This window comes from Callithrix jacchus, chromosome 18 (genome assembly GCF_049354715.1).
Source record: "Callithrix jacchus isolate 240 chromosome 18, calJac240_pri, whole genome shotgun sequence".
Taxonomy (NCBI): Eukaryota; Metazoa; Chordata; class Mammalia; order Primates; family Cebidae; genus Callithrix; species Callithrix jacchus.
This window is the reverse complement of record NC_133519.1, coordinates 18767384-18790486: the sequence shown is the minus strand read 5'-3', so window position 1 is coordinate 18790486 and position 23103 is coordinate 18767384. Positions and strand designations below refer to the sequence as shown.

The following is a 23103-nucleotide window of genomic DNA, read 5'->3' as shown; positions in this document are numbered from 1 at the left end:
CTTTGACGGTTTCATCCTTTCTGCACTGTTTTTTTCCCACCTTCATGGATTATGTTTTTTTCCCACCTTCATGGAGATATCCCTTTGATCTTTGAAGTTGGTGATTTGAGGAGGAGTCCCCTGAGTGGACGTTTTTTTTTTCTGTTGAGGTTGGAGCTGTATCTTTTTTTTTTTTTTTTTTGGCCTGTAGAGGGCGTTGCTGGGCTTTCGGGTTCAGTCAGGTTGCCGGATGGGTGGTCTTTTCCTGGAGTTTGTTTGCAGGTGAGATTGGCCCTGCCTTCCCAATGGCGTCTCACCAAGCGCTCGATCTTCCTGGCTGGGGTCAAACTGGTATAATTGCTGCCAAGCTCTCAGCGAGGGCTTCAGTTTGAGTTCTGTGGAGGTAGGGCCTGCCAGGCCTTATGGTCTGTTTCCTTGCTTCCAACTCTGCCTCCCTCTGTGGGACTGTCCGTCCCGCTGGCGTTAGTGCAAACTTCCGCCCAGGTCCGTGTGACAACTTGCCCCGCCTGGCGGTCGCCGCTGCTCAGTTTTGCATGGACAACCCACGGCCCCCCACAGTCTGGCTGGGCTCTCATGGACCGTGGGTTGTAGGAGGCATGAGGTAAGCACAGGATATGAATTGGAGCTCTGAGGGGGTGAAGTGCCTCCCAACCCTCCGAGCCGGCTGCACGTCAGGTGCGCTCCCCCCACCCCCCACCTCCGTCTTGATTTGCACCCCCCCCCCGGGCGGCTCTCGCCCTGTGGCTCCTTCCCTGGGCTATTTTCAGTGCCCTATCAGTCCCACCAAAACGAACCCAGCACCTCGTTTGGAATCGTGAGGTCCTCTAGCCCTCTGTTTCATTCCCTGGGAGAAGCGTTCTGGTGCTGCCCTCTCACGGCCATCTTGGCGCCTCTAAGGCTAGGTTAATATTTTCATTTGTATTATTTTTCTTTCGCTTGAAGAACTTCATCTCACATTCCTCATACTGGCGGTCTTCTATCCATAAATTCTCTACACTCTTGTTCATCTAAAAGTCTTTATTCTACTTTCCTTTTTGAAATATATTTTCACTACATATGAAATTCTCGGTTGAGAATTTCTTCCTTCCAGTGTTTTAAAGAGGCACTAAGTTGTCTTCTGACTTTGCAAGTTTTTGTTAAGAAGCTGCTGTCGTTGTGATCTTGGCTCCTCTGTATGTAATATGTCTTTTTTATTCCCTCTTTTTTAAAGCTTTTCTCTTTATCACTGGTGTTAAACAATTTGATTATAATATGACTTGATGGGGCTTTTCTTGTTTCTTCAGCTTGGTGATTGTCGAGCTTCTTGGGTCTGCTTTGTTATAGTATTCCCGGGGCAGGCTTTATTCAGGGACCGATTTAGAGATGAGTCCACTATTAAGATATGTTACTTCTGAGGACCCTACCTCATGTATTACAGTATTTTTCCATTTTGGTGGGCGGTAATGTTAACCATTTTCCTTCTTATTTGAGCTCTAGACGTTGTTTGGCCATTGCTTTTAAGTCACTCTTTTCTCACCCACCAGGATTTCTTTATACATGTGTGCATATAAGTAATCAGACAAATCCTCAAGGGAACTTCTCTGACATGTTCTATCTCTCTGTAATGCCCTTCTCTTTAACACTCTACCTCACAAGTTCTAGTTCTTTTTTCCAAATGTTGATCTCTGTTTCCTCAATTCAGTGTGACTGGTAGTTCTATTTGGGTTAGTTCCCCAGTGCTACAGCCCAGAAACCTCTAGAGGCATAAGCTTGGCAATTATAGAACATATCTCATTTATTTCCCTTCTCTGTCTGAAAATCATTTTATCTTGCAGCTTGTACTGTTTTTTAGTTGTTTAGGGTAGAAGAGCAATTATAATGATAAATTCTTTATCGGCAGAAATGGAAATCTGCTGATTTTTCTGCTTAATCTAAAGAAGACAAGATTTTGGAACTCTGAGCATCACCCACATATTCGTATTCTGTTTTCAAGTCTGTATTTGTCACACTATACCAACCTATTCAGCACCACACGCCTATCTCCCATTCATAAGTATTGCTACTTAATCTCACTTAGGATATTTAAATTCCCAGGTAACTCAAGAAAAATATACTGTTGACTAAATAAGGTACCATCCTTATAACTTCCTTTCTCTTTTTCAAGATACTAAAAGGATGAGAGTACAGTAAACATTCGTGATGATCATACTCACCTTTTCTATAACTACTCCATAGGACACTTTGCTGCAGAAGATGTGGCCTCTAGGGTCGAGAGTTTGAACCAGAATATGGAGTCTCTCCGTGCTAGAGCTGCTAGGCGACAAAATGATCTTGAAGCCAATGTCCAGTTCCAGCAGTACCTGGCTGACCTGCATGAAGCAGAAACATGGATCAGAGAGAAGGAGCCTATTGTAGACAATACTAACTATGGGGCTGATGAAGAAGCGGCTGGGGTAAGGTGGGAGTGGGTTTAACATTGTGAATCCTCAACATTTGCAACCACATTATCAATTTAGGGTTTGCTTAGGTGGTGGGACAGCTACAGATTTTGCTAGATTATTTGGGGTTTCCAGAGTTACCGCCTTTGGCCTTCATCTGCTGAGATTTCCTCAGAGTTGACAGGAATCCTGAAAGGTACACCACATTTTCTCATCCCACAGGGATGCATACATTCTTTAGATATTATCTAAATCAAAAGAGTGTGTCCAGAATCATAGTCATAGTTCCAGCCTAAACTTTCCAGAGTAACTTTGAGCTTTTTTTTTTTTTTTTTTTTTTTTATGAGACGGAGTCTTGCGCTGTTGCCAGGCTGGAGCACAGTGGCACAGTCTCAGCTCACTGCAACCTCTGCCTCCCGGTTCAAGCCATTCTTCCACCTCAGCCTCCCAAGTAGCTGGGACTACAGGTGCCTGCCAAATGCCTGGCTAATTTTTGTATTTCTAGTAGAGACAGGGTTTCACCATGTTGGCCAGGATAGTCTCGATCTCTTGACCTCGTGATCCATCTGCCTCGGCCTCCCAAAGTGCTGGGATTACAGGCGTGAGCCACCGCACCCAGCCAACCTTGAGCTTTTATAAACCAATTGTGGTTTTTAAGATGTAGACACGTTAATTGCTTTATTAAAATAAAATAGGACTGATATGTTGGGGCAGGAAAAACCTCAATGGTTATAATCACACTTTATATCCATTTATTTGTTTTCCTCATTGTCCTATAGGAAGCTGGTATAGTATTTCCCAAACCTTTGGCACTAGAAATAATTGGCATGCACTTTTTAAGTTATGCTAATGTTTATCAAAGTAACAATATCAACAGCATCCTCTTTTCAGCTATAATCTTATTGATAAAAATGCTTTTGCAAATTTGAGTTAATTTTGATTTTAGTAAACATATTGAAATTACAACTTACTAGCTCCCATTTTCTTAAGGCTTGCAAATTTAGGGTTTATAATAGATGGAAAGTGGCTTTTACCAGGATTGAAGACAAACAGCATAACCCAAAATAATAGTAGTTGAAATAATAGTGTTCTTCTTATATTCATTCTGATGATCTTCCATCAATAAATCAGGCTCTTCTGAAGAAGCATGAGGCCTTTCTATTGGATCTCAATGCATTTGGAAACAGTATGGAAGCTCTACGAAGTCAGGCAGAAGCCTGCCAGGTGAGACTAACGTACTGATGACAGGATTCACACTTCCCACCACAGAGAAAAGGAAACTGTCTTTATTGTTGACTTTTTACTTTCCACAACCCCAAAAACAATGATAAATAATACACTAAGTTCTGTGACTTTTATATGCAGGAACTGTAGCATCCGCAATTTAGTCCAAAGGAGATTTCGTCCAAAAGAAGTTTTTGATAAACAGTATCATGGTTCATTGATGTATTTTTGGCTTTCCTTTTGCCTTCCTTTTATATTTCTACCCTTCTTTCTTTCTTTTCTTCATTTGTATCTCTTCTTATCTTTTTCTTTATTCCCTTCCTTTGTTTCTTAATGTTTAATGCCAACACTTATTAAATGGCTACTATATGCAAGTATAAATAACAAATCCTGCTTTGAAGAAAAATTACAGTCTATTAGAAGCCCAAAGATTTAACAGTAAGTGCATGTTATAAAGGACTCTTGTGTTCTATTGAAATAACAGTACTGGAAAATAGGAAAATGTTCAAGCTGAGGGAAACCATCTTATATGAATTAAAGGAAAAAGATGGGTGGTTTGCTGTACAGGGAAAGAGGAGAAGGGTTTTTCTAGTCAATGAGCCATGAGAACAAATGCACTGAGGCACAAAACAATCAAGTTTTGTGGAAAATGCGATTGGGTAAGAACTTGAGAATGGAAGATGCAATTGGTTGAGAATATAAGAATGGCTCAGGTATAAGGTGAAGTGGGGTGTCATGAAGATTAACTGAACTGGAATCAAATGAATATTCTAACAATGTCTCCTGAATATAGTGGTAAAAAAAAGAGAGACATAATTCTTACCATCAAGGAATTCTTTCTAATGAAAGGTTGTTAATCTGCACATCCAGAGTAAACAAAAGACACAGACTCCACCTGTCAAGTCAGTGTACATTTACAGGCCGCTATGCTGTGTCTTCACCAGGCTCTGCACAGCGGGTGCGTAAACAAGAACAGATGAATTTATATATTGTATGGGGAATATGAGGAAACCTGTTTCCTAAAGGATATGACACCAGAGGGGGAAGTGCACCTTCAACTCCAATCTGAGGAAGGGGTGGGTCATTCCTTAGGAAGAGGGGTTATGCTTTGCTTCATTTCTCAGAGACATGATATTGGCAGAAAGTACAAGTCAAAGAAAATTCTACCAATGCAGGCTGCTTACTAAACAGAGGCACAGAATATTTTTAATGATCTCAGTTATTGCTCTCAATTTTGAAATTCTGTGGCTTCTCCTGTGCTTTTGATCACTCATCCCTCAAATAGAAGGTCCAGAGCTCTTGATATAGTGACTTAAAGGCCAGAAGGAGTGGGAAGAATTATCAGTGGAGGCACAGGGAAAAGTGATGACAGACAGTGGGCCTTTCACTTTCTCAAACAATTTTCTGAAATGTTGATGTGTATAATCCTTTTTGACCTTCTTAAAGGAGTACACTTCTTAAAATACACTCCTCCCGTTTTAAGAACTGATGGCTTAGAGTATTTAATACGTTTCTGACAAACTGTCTATTTGCTTCCTTGTTCTGGGTTTATAGTTCCCAAACTGCCTGTCCCTTGATAAGTGTCAGAATGGATCAATATCTCTGAAAAAGACCACATAGTTTAATCTCTGCAGCCATGTAAGAGGGTCCACCCAGAGGCTCTTTTCTTCTGGAAGCCCAAGGGACTGCACACCCTTGGTAGGCTGCACAGGGAGATATTTCCAATGTGTGACTGACACCTGCTTCCTGTTTCTTTTTGTTCAGCAACAGCAGTCCGCACCACTGGAGGGAGCTGCTGGAGAACAAAGGGTCATGGCTTTATATGACTTCCAGGCCCGCAGCCCCCGAGAAGTCACCATGAGGAAAGGTGATGTCTTAACCCTGCTCAGTTCCATCAATAAGGTGACTTTTCCTTCTACTCTTTCCATCAAAAAGTGGCTCTTTGTGAACCATCTCTGCCGGATATTCATATTTTCATCACCCAACTTTTTTTGATTACAATTCATAAATAACTGTAACTGAATAAGTAGTATTTTTCCTCTATATATTTTGCAGGACCCTACACATATGTTTAGGAATTATAATCCTGATGTTACAGTTAAAATCATAAAGAATGGAGGTTATATAATTCACCCAAAGATACAGAAAGTATGACTGGAAATTCTATAATATATTTCAAGGACTAAGCTGTACCTTTCTTTCTTTCTCTTTACTTGCTCCTCTTCTGTACCAGTATTCCTAGTGATAAAACAGCAGTGTCTGGGGTTAGAAGGAGCCTACTAAAAGATGAGCCTTTTATTGATTTTCTTTAGATCTTGTGCCTAGGAGAACAGAGATAAAATATTGGTTGGGATTTTAAAATATATTTTTCATAGGAACTCAAGTAATTTTTATATCTAATACCTAATTAACCTACAAAAATTTTTAAGAAGAAAGAAAATAGTTTGGGCTATTTTTTAGGAAGTTTGGGCAAAATTTTTAAGAAGAAAAGAAAATAGTTTGGAGAGGCAGAGTTTTCATTACCAAATAATGTGTGCGAGTCCCTTTTATCTTTGTCTGGTCCTCTTCATTATTTTTTGAGGAAATTAACCTCAGAGTATTAGTAGATCTAGCAACAGTTCAAAAATAAAATAACACTTAGTTATATGAATTTCAGAGTAATTAACATTTTTCAGACCTCTGGAAGAGGAATAGGGGAGAAGAAATTTTTGAGCAATGTCCTCCTACGCAGACGCTCCACTGCCAAGAAGTCCAGCTACACTCTGGCTCCATGCGTTATTTTTTTTTTGTAAACTCCTAAGAACGAAGTGCCCCGTCATTAAAAGAGCTGTCTTCATTGTTTGAAAACCTCTCCAAAGTTAATGGCCTAAAATTAGGTATCAAATTCTTGATTTTAGGGGCTTGTCTGTGCATTTAATTTCTTGGTCATATATGAAAATTAAGTGCCACCCATTAGACAGTTAGCTTATCTTTGCCATTTCCTGTACCTGTGCCAAGAGACTTAGTTAGTGTTGAAGCCTGTCCCATTTGTGGCTTTTCCAAGAATTAATGAAGGAGTGGGGATCTGCTCTCCCTTCAGGACTGGTGGAAGGTGGAAGCTGACGATCATCAGGGCTTTGTCCCAGCGGTTTATGTCAAGAGACTGGCCCATGATGAGTTTCCAATGCTCCCCCAGCGGCGACGAGAAGAGCCAGGCAACATCACCGAACGCCAGGAGCAGATTGAGAACCAGTAAGTTCTGGAGCCTGGAGAACTGAACAGTGTGTGGCCAGACATTTGTGGCCGAAGACATTCTTCTCATGACCCTGCGTCTGGTAGATTAGGGATGCCATGGAAAATTTAAAGACTTTGAGAATTGAAAGTAAACCTAGAATCCTTTCAATATTTTGGCTTCCTCTTGAGAAAAGGCAAGCCCAGAATTGTTCCATCAATTTCCTGAGGTCAAACACTGAACGGGGCTTTTCTGATTCCTGCCCCACTTTCTTTCAAGGTTGTTAAAAAGTCTCCTGACATCGATATGAACTTCATTTACTACACCAGGCTTTTCACATCCAATTGTCAACTTTCATGTAAAAATGTCACTTTGATGAAATGAGAAAGGAATATTGCCAGCTGTACTATTGGGTCACTGGCATTTTTATTATTTTTAAATATAATAGTATGTGTTTACCTTTCTGCCCTGAAGGCTGTTTTCCTTCTATCTTTATTTCCTCCTCTCTTCTACTGTTTTTTTGCTTTTGTTTTTTTCCTTTCATTTTTGTCCCTTTTTTTCTCTATGTTTTTCCCTCAGCCTCTGCTCTTCTGTATTTCCTGCTTCTTTTGTTCCACTTTTCTTTCTTTTATTCCACTTTTCCCGTTTTCTTGACTTCTCCATCCAGATACCGCTCCCTCTTGGATCGCGCGGAAGACCGCAGACGTCGTCTATTGCAACGTTACAATGAATTTTTTTTGGCCTATGAGGCAGGAGATATGTTGGAATGGATTCAAGAGAAAAAGGCAGAAAATACAGGGGTGGAAATAGATGACGTTTGGGAGCTGCAGAAAAAGTTTGATGAGTTCCAAAAGGTGAGAAAGAGGAACCTTCTCCAGACACCTTTTTGAAGGTTGCCATTGTTCCCTTTTATGCAAAGCTTAGTCTATGTGATCTTAAATAAAATAAATAAATCAATAAAAATAATTTATTTCACACTTGTTAAATGTTCTCCCCAAAGCTATTGACAGCTCCGAGGCTCAGAGCTCCCTCTGAGTATTGCAGTTGTCAGTAACAGGAGGGGAAATGCAGAGAAAACTAGTTACCCTAACTGCAGCCTTCAGTCCCTGCCACTCCAAAATCTTGACTGGAGTGCTGGTCTTCCTAAATTATTCACAACTTTCTCTATGCTATACTTTGTTTCTAATGCCCAGGTTAAGATGAGGTATTGTTGGACCATGTGCACAGTTTAATTATGGGGCAGAGTTTGGTTGGAAAAGGGAAGAACCCGACTTGACAAACAGTTTCTAAGTTTTTGCCTACTTAAAACCCTTTCAACATCTTTTTTCCATTATCTTAACTAGCAGTGAGTGTACATTCCTTCTTTTCTTTCTTTTTCTATTGATATCTTCCACATGGGATTCAATACACACACACACACACACACACACACACACAGAGAGAGAGAGAGAGAGAGACAGAGAGAGAGACAGAGAGAGAGAAGGTGGGATGGCGGGGAGAGAGATAACCCTCTTTAGAGCTGTTTCTTACAATATCTTATAATATAGGCAGATAATAACTCAGTTAATGAAATTCTATAAAGCTGGAGTTTGTACTGGTCGAAAAGGATGTTATACAGCTCAGGTATCAATCCCTCTAGTGGTATAATTTAATCCAGGAGAGATTTTAAGAAATCTAGAAAAATATGCTTCATACTGCAGATAAATAATAGTTCTCTTGACCAGTTTTGGATAGCCACTAGTTGTCAGGATCTTTAAGGATACTCTTTTCAGTAGTGGATTGGAGGAAGGGGGCTGTGTATTACAGGTGAGGTTAGCAATGTTTTGCTATTTAGCCAAGTAGGGGTAGAGATGGACAGGTAAGTATGGCAGATTCTTGATGAGGGTATTTACGCTTCTTTGGTTGAATTTGCCCATTCAGGATTTGAAGACCAATGAACCTCGGCTAAGGGATATCAACAAGGTAGCTGATGATCTACTATTTGAAGGACTTCTAACACCAGAAGGAACTCAGATTCGGCAGGTAACTAAGGCTCCCTCCATTCCTCCTCCCTACTGGGTTGGGGTTTGGGAGTCCTCATTTCACTAAAACATGCAACACTATATTCTGCATATTCACTAGAACATGAAGAAGGTAACAGCAGTGTGGAATTGGCCACAGGAAAGGCCAAAGACAATAGCCCAAATAGTCCATACATTTTTGTTGACTAAATTAACTTAATTAAAGCAGGCTCATTCGTTAACATATATTGAGTGTTCTCCATGCCTTCACATATGTCACTTCATGGAAGGAGACAAAAGTATTGGTACCAGAAATTCATATGTAGCTTTCAGAGGCAGTATTAGGAAGTTTAGATAATATTACACTGGATATTAGGTAAATTCGGTTTAAGTTCATACCTCTATTCTTGTCTGACTGTGTGTCCTGAGACAAGTCTCTTCATTTCTACAAACCTCAGTTTCCACATCTGAAAAGCAAGTATTTGATAGCGTGATATCCAAATTACAATATCCAGATTTCCTTTTAATCTTCTGTACCAGGCTATACCAAATTAATTTTTTTCCTTACATCGAAACCCAATAATATAATTGAATTTGAATTGCAATTTGGGAATATATACATTTGGACTGACCCAAAATTCTTATATTACAACACATACTCACCTCCCTCTCACTAACACACACACACACACACACACACACACACACAAGAAATTCTCAATTACATGGATGCAAAGAGCATGCAGATAAAGAATCTATGACAGTGGGAAGACGTTGATCGTGAAGTTTACTGGAAGACCCAGGTTCTGATCAACATACTGAAGAGGGAGAATACAGGTCAGCAGAAATGGGGGAGACGCCATTCTCTACCTGATTCAGATCTGGCCTATGATTCCATAAAAGATCTAACAAACATCAATAAATGTTCAGTCTAGTTCTCTGGATTGCCATAAGCCAGTGAGGATGAGTTTTCTACCTCTTATTATAGTGTTGTTGGGGGTTAAGAGGGAGAAGAAATGTGAAGGGGAACAATGTACTACCCCCTAGAAAATACGGCTTTATGAGTCTACTCAGTTTATTCAATTAAAGATACAGAACTGTTTGTCTTAGAGAAATGTGATCATTTCTAACTACCAAGGCAACGCTTTCCACTCATTCTTTGGGAGTTTAGAGTGTAGTCCCTGTAACAGCAAACATTGATTACTGCTCCAGAGTTGATGGTTTCACCCTGGAACATCAGTTTGGGAAGAAATCCCTTTCTCTGCTGCACTGGCAAAAAATGAGGCCCAAGCTCAAGCTGTCCGAGAAAGAAGCAAAGCTATGCAAATTCTGAAGAAAGTAATATAAGAGCAACTATGGTTTTAACCTTGTCTGGTCTTCAGACACCACCGAGCTATGTGCGTTAGTTCTCCGTCTCAAGTTTGATGTTTTTGACTCTTTTAGGATTTGAATGCCCGCTGGGGCTCCTTGCAGAGGCTGGCAGATGAACAGCGGCAGCTGCTGGGCAGTGCCTATGCCGTTGAGATGTTTCACAGGTAAGAATTTTAACTTTATTTATTTTTTTATTTTTTTGAGATGGAGTTTCGCTCTTGGTACCCAGGCTAGAGTGCAATGGTGTGATCTCGGCTCACCGCAACCTCCGCCTCCTGGGTTCAGGCAATTCTCCTGCCTCAGCCTCCTGAGTAGCTGGGATTACAGGCATGCACCACCATGCCCAGCTAATTTTTTTGTATTTTTAGTAGAGACGGGGTTTCACCATGTTGACCAGGATAGTCTCGATCTCTTGACCTCGTGATCCACCCGCCTCGGCCTCCCAAAGTGCTGGGATTACAGGCGTGAGCCACCGCACCCGACCCATTTTAACTTTAAAAAGCAGTGCTGCTTTAAAACCCACTTTAAAAAAAACTTCTAAGTGGAACCGTAGATATTAGTATAACCTTTTTTCCTGAGATCGAGACAATGTGCCAATGGAAAATTAGTTTTTTTAGTAGTTTAATTCTCACTTTGCAAACAGGACACTTCCAGACAACCAACTTCTATTTTCTAATGCCTAGGCTTGGGCCTTGGAACATAATTAGATGTCTATATATATTTCCATGAGAATGAATAAAACTTAGGCTGAGTGCAGAGGCTCACAGCTGTAATCCCAGTGAGGCAGGAGAATTGCTTTAGGCTGGGAATTGTAGACCAACCTGGGCAACAAAGCAAGACATCATCTCTACAAAAACTAAAAAATAAAAAAATTAGCCCAGTGTGGTGGTACAAGTCTGTGGTCCCAGATACTTGGGAGGTTGAGCTGGGAGAATCACTTGAGCCCAGGTGGCTGAGGCTACCGTGAGCCTTGATCACGCCATTGCACTCCAGCCTATTGCAACAGAGTGAGACCCCTGTCTTTAAAATAAAAATAGAAAGAAAGAAACTTGAAACAAGTGGTTTAAGTAATTACATTTCTGAACTAGAAGCCAACAGTAGAGGGTAACAGACATCACATTGACTAACAGCTCATTCAACATATTTCCTGTTTGATTTTCAAACTAAGAACCACAAAGACACATACAAACAAACAAAACAGAAACCAAACACCTTTACTGTGTATAAATGTATTTTTAATGATGCAGGGAAGGAAAAACTGAGACTCAGACGGGTCTGGGTGTTCAGAACGCTTAAGATAGAAAGTTATGAAATGTGATGGTTAAGCATGTGACAACTGTCAGATCTGCTGGTTCAAGCTTAGGCTCCACCATTCCGCAGTGATATAATCTTGAGAAAATACATATCCTCTTCAGTCCTCAGTTTTCTGATTTGTATAATGGGAATGGTAATAGTAACTATGTCTCTAGGAGTTGTGAAGATTAAATGAGCCTAAGTTTCTAGCACATAGAAAAGAATGATGATGATTGGTGGAGGTGGAGGTGGGAAGGTGGGGAGCGGTAGTGATGATAACTTTCTTGTGAGCCCCACTAGCCTGCCTATGGTACATAACCTTACTTTTAAACTCTCTAATCTCTTATATACCAGAGAAGCAGATGACATGAAGGAGCAGATTGAGAAGAAGTGCCAGGCCCTCAGTGCCGCAGACCCTGGCTCAGATCTGTTCAGTGTTCAGGCTCTTCAGCGACAGCATAAGGGCTTTGAAAGAGACCTCACACCCCTGGGAGATAAGGTGAGACGTGTCTTTCAAAGCTTTTCAAACACTTTCCACTTTGCATTTAGTTCTATACCCATGCCCCCTTCTTTGGTTCTCTTCCCCAGTCTCTTATTTTTATATTTTTCTTTGTCTTGTGCAATATTTGTTCTTGTACTCTTTCACTAAGGTAAGACCATAAAGAGGTTACGCCCCATGACTGTTAACATGGGGAAACATACTAAACTCCTGCTGTCTGAGTGAGCACCGTATATCCCCTTGCCTCTTTAGTAGGTTACAAACTTGTGGCAGCTAGATGGAGGCCAGTAGCCCAGGAGAAATAGCAAATGTCCATACCCAGGATCCTCAGGCCAATGCCTGAACATGGTGCATGTTTTTCTTAGCAAGGAGTTGAATGAGTTTAATTCTGTTTTAACACAAAAGTGTACTCTGGAGCTTGCTGGGTACACTCAGAGGCTTGGCATTATTATACAGAGCAAAAAGAAGCTCCTCACATGATTATGCAGAGCAAAAAGAAGCTCCTCACATGAAGAATCAAGACTCTTGGGTTTCCTAATTGAGGATGCCACTAACCAGCAGAGTCACTTAACCACTATTCCCCACAACCCTCTTATTCTTAAAAAGAAGTATGGTATGGAATATTATGCAGCCATCAAAAATGATGAGTTCATGTCCTTTGCAGGGACATGGATGAACCTGGAAACCATCATTCTCAGCAAACTGACACAAGAGCAGAAAATCAAACACCGCATGTTCTCCCTCATAGGCGGGTGTTGAACAATGAGAACACATGGACACAGGGAGGGGAGCATTACACACTGGGGTCTGTTGGGGGGAAATAGGGGAGGGACAGCAGGGGGTGGGGAGTTGGGGAGAGATAGCATGGGGAGAAATGCCAGATATAGGTGATGAGGAGGAAGGCAGCAAATCACACTCCCATGTGTGTACCTATGCAACAATCTTGCATGTCCTTCACATGTACCCCAAAACCTAAAATGCAATAAAAAAAAGAAATGTTATAATCAATGATATTAAACTAAAAAAAAAAAGTATGGTAATGCCAGTTGTGACTACCTCAGAGAGTTATGTGGACTAAAAGCTTGATATTCTTTTGTAAATTATTATGATATGCTTGTACCTCACTGATGTCTATTTGGGGAGCTGAATACTGGGACTTAGGACTCTCCTTTTGCTAAGACTCAGGTGCATCTATAGGCTGATTATCAAGCTATTGCACCTCCCCAGGTGATCATATTAGGGGAGACAGCAGAGCGGCTCTGTGAGTCCCATCCAGATGCTACTGAGGACCTGCAGAGACAGAGGATGGAGCTGAATGAGGCCTGGGATGATCTGCAGGGGCGTACAAAGGATCGTAAGGAGAACCTAAATGAAGCCCAGAAATTCTACCTGTTCCTCAGCAAAGCCAGGTAGAGTGGGATGGGTAATTCTATGTCTGGCCCCTAAAGAAATGTTATAATCAATGATATTAAACTAAAAAAAAGGTATGGTAATGCCAGTTGTGACTACCTCAGACTGTCTAAGAGCAATCTAGGTACAGATGATGTTCACTGCTGGGTTTGGAGGGCACTAATATGTTCCGGTCTCACCTCTTGCAAGGCATAAAAATTTCTGGTTTGATACCTGAAGCAGTAAAATACAAAGTTTGAAAGAATATGAAGCCGTCTAAGCCAATTAAGTAAGCTTCTGTAAATAGGTACTGTACGTAAGGTACTATGTTGTGGGGTACTGGAGTTTTGTTCTACTGAAGAGACGGTAGTAGTCAGTCTTCTACCATGTTCAGTATTCTGCTGGATACAAATAACTATGATAGAACATAATGCGGCCCAAATCACACATTCTAACAAAGAGCAGTGGGAATTCAGAGTTGGGTCGAATCGATGATGCACTGTAGATGAAGTAGTCTTTCATTACACCTTATCAGTCAAAATTTTAATAGAAGAGAAAACAATTCATGTAGACGGAACTAGGCGAACAAAGACACGATCAAAAGAAAAGAATAGGAAGAAGAACATGTTCAGGGGCGGGGCGGTAAGGGGAAGGTGGTGAGAGATAAACTTAGAAATACTGGGAACAAATTCCAGAGAATTGTCAATATCTTGCTAAAGTCTAGATGTTATCACAATCCAAAATTCACCTCACAAACGTATACTCTGTGCAGCACTTCCCATATTCCGCTCCATCACATCAGTCCGCGGGGAGGAGCATGAGAGGGTCCAGGAAGTTGGAGCTTTCAATGCAATGCTTTTCAAGAAAAAAAGAGGCAAATTTTGGCAAATGGCTGTAGTCACTCTTAGAAATCCCCTCCCCAATTCAGCGCTGAAAAGCTATAGTTTTTGACACAGTTTAAATAAATAGCACCCACACCCATGCCAATGCTTCCTCCTTCCCTTTAGGATGCTATACTCCTCAGTATTTCAGAGTAGTGTTCCCAGGCCCTGAGCAAAATTAATATCTTATTTTACCCCTTTATGATACTTTTGCTTTCAGGTTTTTTTAATTGCTATTAGCGCCTATGCTCTGTTTGCTTTTTTTTTTTTCCATTTTTAACATAAAGTGTGAGTTCCTAGAAAGCATAGATATGTCTTTTTCACAATGTTTGGTACTTAGTAAGCACCCAGTAAAACTTAATGGCTTGAATAAATGAATTTGCAAAAGAAGAGACCTCTCTTCTCTAGAGCTAAGGGTTCCTATTGAGCAAACAAGAGTAATGACATTCTTTATGGGATGCTTAATTTATCCATCAAGTATGCTTTAAAGTTAATGCATGGTTAAAATTTGCCTTTTAGGAAGATAGGCCTTAGTTTTCCTTGTCTAACTTCCTGACTACTAAAAGGGTACGGAAATAGGCCTTGATTTAATCAACAGCGTGGACGCCTGCATATATATGTACGTGTGCATTGGGCAAAATATGTGCTAGATTCTCTTGAGAATAAAATAAGAGGAAAGACATGCTTTCTTTGAGACTCTATAATAAGATGTACCTTCAAACCCTAGAAACCACTTATAGGAACAGGAACCAACAGAAGTAATGAAATATGTAACAGTCCAGGATTCCAGAGGTCTGCGTTCTATTCAAGATGTCTGCTTTTAGTTATATCACATGGGCAAATTAATTATCTTTTCCAAGTTGACTTTTTTATCTCCATAATGAACACAAAAAATTCCCAGAATCTCTGCAGGATTACTGAAAGAATTGAAAAAGATAATAAAAATGAAGAGGCTTTCAAACACAAGGGGTTGTTATCATTAAGTGATACAGTAAAAAAAGTAAACCTAAGATCTGTGAAGCATATAGGGCCAGATAAAAAATGTTATGCTGGAAGTGTTTTCTAGAGAATGGAAAACTGTAGAACAAACAGCCCTTAGTAAGTTGCAAGGTTTTCTTGTCAATTCCAGTGTGTCTCTTTATCTAGGGAGCTGCAGAATTGGATCAGCAGCATCGGGGGCATGGTATCATCTCAGGAGCTGGCTGAAGACTTAACTGGCACAGAGATCTTGCTGCAGAGACATAAGGTATAACTACAAAAGCCATAGCCACTGATCATATGACCTGAAACCTCTACTAATTTTAAAATTTCCAATGGAATTAGCCTCACTGATTTCTTCCCCATTTTTCCCACAGGAGCACCGTGCTGACATGGAGGCAGAGGCTCCCTCCTTCCAAGCCTTAGAGGACTTTGGTGCAGAACTTATAGACAGTGGTCACCGTGCCAGCCCTGAAATTGAAAAAAAGCTTCAAGCTGTCAGGCTAGAGAGAGATGATTTGGAGAAGGCTTGGGAACAACGCAAGAAGTTCCTAGACCAGTGCCTGGAGTTGCAGGTACAGCAAATTCCCAGTTGTTAAGCAGGTTGAGTAGTCTGTTTCTTCTATGCCATTTTTTTTTTTGAGGCGGAGTTTCGCTCTTGTTACGCAGGCTGGAGTGCAATGGCGTGATCTCGGCTCACCGCAACCTCCCCTTCCTGGGTTCAGGCAATTCTCCTGCCTCAGCCTCCTGAGTAGCTGGGATTACAGGCACGCGCCACCATGCCCAGCTAATTTTTTGTATTTTTAGTAGAGACAGGGTTTCACCATGTTGACCAGGATGGTCTCGATCTCTTGACCTCTCTTCTATGCCATTTTATGTGGTCATTACATGCTCAGTTCACCAGACTTTCCATGTTATAAACACAAAGGGAGCTCATCTCTTGATTATCTAGCATCGTACTATGCTTTCTATACCAATTATTGTCATATTCTCTGCTCTTTCCTGTTGGAAGAGCCAAGATGGTGATCAGTCCTGAACATGTGGTGGGTTGATTATCATTTGTTGATTGACTGAGGAATTGATTGGCTGATTTTTGTTGAGACTACTCTGTGGAGACTCTGGGTGCCACAGAGATTAGTAAGATAGTTTACCATTTCTTAAATAATGAAATTAGACATATAGACATATTTTTCTACTACAGTGAGATGATCATTAATAAAACATACTATATGAGTGCTTTCAGGCTAAAGAGAAATAAGTGATTAAAGCTTTTGGGAGAAGTGAGTGTTTGTGTCACAGGCCATCTTGAAGTATAACATTTTACAGGGTGTTAAGGAAATGACCAACCAGTATTAACAAGGTTTAAGAAATAGGAAATAGCACCCCAGAAATTGGAGGCAGCTTATACATAAACATCAAGTGTGTGTTTGGGAAAGAGGAAAAGTTCCGGTACAGGTAAGATTTGTCATATGAGTGTTTCTTGGAGGATGGTAAGAACTCCTTGCAAAACCCTTTGTGTCACAATCTTGAAAGAGGTGGAACATTATTTCCTCCACACCCCACCTGGACTATATCATATGCCTCTCATTAATTCCCCATAGATGTTCCATGGGAACTGTGATCAAATTGAGAGCTGGATGGTGGCACGTGAGAATTCCCTGAGGTCAGATGACAAAGGTCTCTTAGACAGTCTGGAGACCCTGATGAAGAAACGGGACGATTTGGACAAAGCAATCACTGCCCAGGTAATAACGACTGGTAAAGAAATTAAAATAATAATCAGTCATAATAATAACAGAAATCCTACACATCTGTCTGGTTTTATAATTTATAAACATTTGTCTGGTTTTATCATTTGTAAACATTTTGAATCACATTTTTTTTTTAGATGGAGTTTCATTTTGTCACTCAGGCTGGAGTACAGTGGTACAATCTCAGCTTACTCCAACCTCTGCTTCCTGGGTTCTCCAGCTTAGCCTCCTGTGTAGCTGGGGTTACAGATACCCGCCACCACGCCCAGCTGATTTTTGTACTTTTTGCAGAGATGGGGTTTTACCGTGTTAGCCAGGCTCATCTCAAACTCCTGACCTCAAGTGATCTACCCACTTCAGCCTCCCAAAGTGCTAAGATTACCGGTGTGGGCCACTGCACCCAGCTCTGATTCCTATTTGCTTCTTAAAGAAAAACTGAGGCAGGCAGGGCAGCCTGACACTTGACATTGATTCCTCTAAGTCACAGGCAGCAAGTGGACTTTCTTACTTTAAATCCAGCAACCTAAAATCTGACTTTTAGAATTGAAAATGACTTTATATACTATTCAAACATCTCACTCAATACAGGATTCACCCTCTACAATGGTCATGAGAGGTGTCTGTTCTTTAGGGAGCGCAGTACAAGTAGCCCATTATTATATGTCTCTCCTTCTGTTAAGTTGAAATTCCCCTTCCTGTAAGGCATTGATTGTTTGATCCTGAGTGTATCTCCTGGACCACGAAGGATACCTCTATTCTTTTCTAGGAGGGAGTCTGGGATTGCACCAAGGGCCTAATCTCCAGGCATCTGGGCTCTTTCCTTTTCCTTTATTTAGGAAGGGAAGATCACTGACCTAGAACATTTTGCTGAGCGCCTCATTGCTGATGAACACTATGCCAAGGAAGAGATCGCTACTCGGCTCCAACGTGTGCTAGACAGGTCAGGCCTGAGTGATTGTTTCATGTGCTACAGGAAGAGGTAGCAAACTAACCTCTTTGCTAGTATTGAATTGGGAGGTACTCTGACTTCCTGTCATTTCTAGATGACTAAAGCTATCTTGACATCTATACAGACTTTCTGACTTAGATTTATAGAATGGAAGACATCAAAGATAGCTTAGAAATTACCTGGCTTTACCACTGCATTTTATATGTGATAATAACAAGACTGTGTGAGAAGAAAAGAGGCATGTTGGCCAATGGGAAGATTTATGGATATGGCATCAGAGCATGGAAAGGGTAGAGAAGGGCATAGAGTGATCTGGTCCCCTCCTCTAGATGGAAGGCTCTCAAAGCACAACTGATTGCTGAGCGGACAAAGTTTGGAGACTACGCTGACCTAAAACAATTCTACCGTGACCTTGAGGAGCTGGAAGCATGGATCAGTGAAATGCTGCCCACAGCCTGTGATGAATCCTACAAAGACCCCACTAACATTCAGGCAAGTTCAAAACAGAAACTTTGCAGTATTTCACCATTCTGAGCTTGTTGGTTGGATGGTCACCACCCTTGTTACTCTAACACTTTCTGACTCTTGAGACTACCATGCCCACTCTCAGAGACTTAAGACTCTGATGTGGAGCAGGTTCTTCAGAAGTCACCATTACCTTGGTTATGATAGAAATATCACCCCTTCCTTTTAACTATAATTTACCTTATCTTGTCTCCCTAAATAAAAATATAATTTCTGTTCGGTTTTCCCTTCAGAGGAAATATCTGAAACACCAGACCTTTGCAAATGAAGTCCATGGCCGAGCTGACCAGGTGGATGGCGTTATCAACCTGGGGAACTCCCTGATTGAGCGGAGCGCTTGTGATGGCAATGAAGAGGTCGTGAAGGTAAAGCTCAGGATGAGTTTTGGGCTACAAAGGCAAAGAGGAATCGTATACTGTTTCAATGTTCCATGAGTAAAGATATAAAATATGTTCTGTGACCATGTCCTGGAACTCTAAGAAAGCTTTAGGGTTAATCCCAAAGTCTTATCCTTGTTTTACGTTTTCTGTCCCTTCTGCCAATAGTCTTTTGGCATTTGGGTGCCAGTCTCTTTACTCAACACAGGACCCTTTTTTCAAACTTTCTCTTTTGTCCAACAACCCCTATTGTTTTCCCAGATTAAGTATAACTGGTTTGAAATGTATGATATTCAAGTATCAGTAAATTTTGGCTAGTCCCTGCCTTCACAGCCTTTCTACATTATTCTCTCAAGTAGTCACAGGACTCAGGATCCTAAAGATTGTAATAACTCCTCACTGTGCTTGGATTAGGAGCAACTGAAAGAGCTGAAGGAACATTGGGATCACCTGCTTGAGAGAACAGATGACAAAGGGCAGAAGCTCAATGAGGCCAGTCGTCAACAGAGGTTCAACACAAGCATCCGGGACTTTGAGTTCTGGCTCTCAGAGGTAATTGCACAAGAGTTTAATATGTACTTGTCAGACAAATGAATTTATACATAGGCAATTTCCTTGACCTTTCTTGAGGAAAGTCTAGGGACATAGCTGCTAATCTTATTCTCCTTAAAGGTCGTTTCACCTGACAGCTTTATTGCTTATTTCTCTATTTCCAGGCAGAGACATTACTGGCCATGAAAGATCAAGCCAGGGACTTGGCTTCAGCAGGAAACCTACTCAAGAAGCATCAGCTATTGGAGACAGAGATGATGGCTCGAGAGGTAAGTAGTGTTGGCATCCCACTCTTCTGGGCAGAATAGAAATGTTTCCGGCTTTTCTCCCTCCTGTGTTAGGAGACCATTTGAAAACACAGCCTCGCAAAATTGTTCTTAGTGTTCTCAACCAGCAGTCATTTTAATTGGGTAAAATGAATGGCCTGTGGAGCCATTAAAACTGTCACTGATAATAATTGTCACTAAACTATAGATGCTAAGATTCCAGGAAGTAGACCCTAAAACTATCTTTTTTATCTTTTACTGATGCATACATATAAACCAATTATCTTTCAAACTGTATATTTAATCTGGTCTTTGAAAGAAAGTGGATGTTTATAAAATGACAAACAAAAAGTCAAATGGGGGCACGTGAAATGAAGTTGAACTACGCATACACCCTGAAAATCCCGTCAAGGATTCCAGTTGCATCCTAATACCAACCAAAAATTTGTCCTGACAGCAGTGATAAAAATCCTGACAGTTGTTAATTTTATACTAAGGAATTTTATAATTATCAGTTATACTTGATAATACAGATACACACAGAAGAGGAAGAAGTCAAAGGTCTTGGGACTTGGTGATGTTTCCTCTGACATCACTCGGGGGCTAGGTTAGAATAGGAGTAGACACAGAAGAGAGGTGTGTTCAATGGGCAGCTAGGAATGTTACCAACAGAGTAGTTCTTGTTGAATATTAATCAGTCTGTCAAAGTCAGTACTGTAAAGGAATACAGTTTTGTATGGGGACGAACAATTGCCCCCCAAGATTTTCTTTTTTTAATTGGGAAGAGAAGGCAAATACTGAAAACATCAGAAAGAGAAACAGGGCCCAGAAGCCACATGTACAGTTTGACTAATGTGGCCATGCTATCTCTATTCCTCTCACGTATGGCCCTTCTCCAATCTGCACATATGCTAACACGTATAACACATAATCAAATTCCATATCTTTCAAACCAGTCTATTTGACCCAATCTTCGAGCCAGACCACCATTGTTAAAGTGTGAGATCTGAGTAATGCCTGTACTATACTGTTCACTGAGTATCCTGGGACTTTTAGGATGCACTCAAGGACCTGAATACATTGGCTGCAGATCTGCTCTCCAGCGGGACTTTCAATGTTGACCAGATTACGGAGAAAAGAGATAGCGTCAATGAGCGTTTCCGGAATGTCCAAGACTTGGCAGCTGCACACCATGAAAAACTGAAAGAGGCCTATGCCTTATTCCAGTTCTTCCAGGATCTAGACGATGAGGAATCCTGGATACAGTATGTGCCACCAGCTCAAAATGTGTGGCTAATTCAAGAGAGTAGATAATCGACCAAACTTGTTCCAATGTGTGCTGAAATGAACTGTGTAATTTTTTCTTGAAATCAGTATTACTTCATCTTTGCCTCAGCTTAAAGTTAACATTAGTTTTATTTTTTCCCAAATTTCCTTACTGTATTCAAGGCAGAGAAAGGCAGGTGTGGAAGAAGTAAGGAGCAGTTAACATACATGACAGGATCTATCTAGAAGTCATCTGCGTTTGTTCTAGATAGTTCATAGAATGATACGTAGTACTCGCAGAGACAGCTGGACATTTACACAGCTGATCAGATCCTTGTCATGATTCTTTTTATATCCACTGTGTCTTATATGACACTGAGTTGGACACTCAATAGAGAATGTTACAAAGTGTCTGCCATGGTTTCATTACTCATTCGATTTTTGTTGTAAAATATGATTGAGAAAATCTTAGCAAATCACATTATTTTGCCAACTTCCTATTTAACCTGCCTCATCACGCTTCTCTTCTACAAAGCTGCTGATTCTTATGAGTAATCAATAAATTAGAGGGAAGCACAGTGCATGGAGCAATAAATAATATGTTTTAAAAATATTTTTGGAAACCATAAGACAGAATAATCTTGTCCATGTAATCTTTGACTGTGCTTCATGGTGACGCGCAAACATTTTACACTTGGAGGCATCCCAACTGCCATGACTACTATAAAATCAGCTCTTTATACCCATTCTGTCTGAATTCATTATTGATATTAATAGACAAAAATAAAAGCCACAGAGGTCATATATAATTTTCATATTTTTTTGAAAAAGGAAACATTGATGTATATTCTTGAGCAAAAAAGAGAAGATACACAGGTGGACAGGCAAAAGGACTAATGCAAAGGCTGTTACAGTTGTGCATATGGTGGAGATCAGTATGTTATTTTAATTTGTATTAGCTAAGTCAGAAGTTTTACTGCAAGTCTCTTCCACTAATTATGTTTTTGGTCATTGGCAACAGAGTATTAAAAAACTTACAACCACCTTCACTACCAGCAACACACATACTCTTAGAAAGCCATTGCCGTAGGGTGACCTTAGATGTCTAGACACCAAACTTTCTGTTTTCTTTCTTGATTCCAGAGAGAAGCTGATACAAGTGAGCTCCCAGGACTATGGAAGAGATCTTCAGGGCGTTCAGAACTTGCTGAAGAAGCACAAACGCCTAGAGGGCGAGCTGGTGGCCCATGAGCCTGCTATCCAGGTAGGAATAGAATACCATACCTGAAAATATAGAAATCGTCTTACAGCAACTCCTCGTGTTACAGATAAAAAAGAGGGTGCTATAAAATGTGAAAGTAAGATGTCAAGCCCAGACAGAGTTGGTCAAAGAGTTTACAAATATTCTTTTCTCTTCCACATTTAGTATCCTATAAAAGGAGCATTTCTAATCACTCCTGGGCAGTGATTGACAAATGGGATGCAGGTTGGGACATCTGGGAAAACTGTACTTGAGCCATCTGGGAGCAAGGAACTCTGGGTCTGACTTGGCAACAGGATTACCCTGTGACCATGGACAGACCAAAAAGCAGATTATGGAGAGTAGCCTAGTGCAAGTACTGACAGAGTTACCAAAATGCTTGGGACAGGTGAGCATAGTAAATCTTGCTGCAGCTTTCGTTATTCTCCCTGGACTTTCAGAACACTCACAAAGTCACATGGAGTTTATAAAGAATCTGGAGGGTAGGAAGAGTTGGATACTGTGCTAAGCAGTGGTGGCTAAATGGGGAGAGATTGTGGAGTAATGCAACATGAATGGGGTGTTCTTCAGAATGTGCTGGATATGGCGGAGGAGCTCAAAGACAAGGCTGCTGTGGGGCAAGAGGAGATCCAGTTGCGGCTGGCTCAGTTTGTTAAACATTGGGAGAAGCTCAAAGAGTTGGCCAAGGCCCGGTGAGTGGGGTATAGAAGGCCCATTTCTCTTCCTGAATTTTGATATTGGGCAGGTGTTGGGAGGATACTTAAGTGCCTCCTCAGCATTGTCTACTCTCCCCAACTACCCATCTACCTCGTTAAGTCACTTCTCAAATACCAAGTCTACCATGAAGCTTTCCATATTCTCCAAGAACACTGATCACTGTGTCTGTTCTAAAT

At 40.9% G+C, this 23103-nt stretch overlaps 1 protein-coding gene across 1 annotated transcript in view; it reads left to right on the top strand.

The window, feature by feature from the left end:
- The window catches only part of SPTA1 (spectrin alpha, erythrocytic 1), a 100586-nt gene that overhangs the window by 36662 nt on the left and 40821 nt on the right, over positions 1-23103 (top strand). The window contains exons 19-38 of the mRNA XM_035279487.3: positions 2215-2432; positions 3549-3641; positions 5406-5543; positions 6721-6872; positions 7520-7706; positions 8773-8874; positions 10296-10387; positions 11871-12015; positions 13243-13424; positions 15432-15531; positions 15641-15838; positions 16865-17008; positions 17851-17954; positions 18293-18455; positions 18722-18853; positions 19280-19417; positions 19582-19686; positions 20740-20948; positions 22093-22213; positions 22781-22902. Of these exons, the coding sequence (XP_035135378.3) occupies positions 2215-2432; positions 3549-3641; positions 5406-5543; positions 6721-6872; positions 7520-7706; positions 8773-8874; positions 10296-10387; positions 11871-12015; positions 13243-13424; positions 15432-15531; positions 15641-15838; positions 16865-17008; positions 17851-17954; positions 18293-18455; positions 18722-18853; positions 19280-19417; positions 19582-19686; positions 20740-20948; positions 22093-22213; positions 22781-22902 (2845 nt within the window). The remainder of the gene's footprint in view (positions 1-2214; positions 2433-3548; positions 3642-5405; positions 5544-6720; positions 6873-7519; positions 7707-8772; positions 8875-10295; positions 10388-11870; positions 12016-13242; positions 13425-15431; positions 15532-15640; positions 15839-16864; positions 17009-17850; positions 17955-18292; positions 18456-18721; positions 18854-19279; positions 19418-19581; positions 19687-20739; positions 20949-22092; positions 22214-22780; positions 22903-23103) is intronic.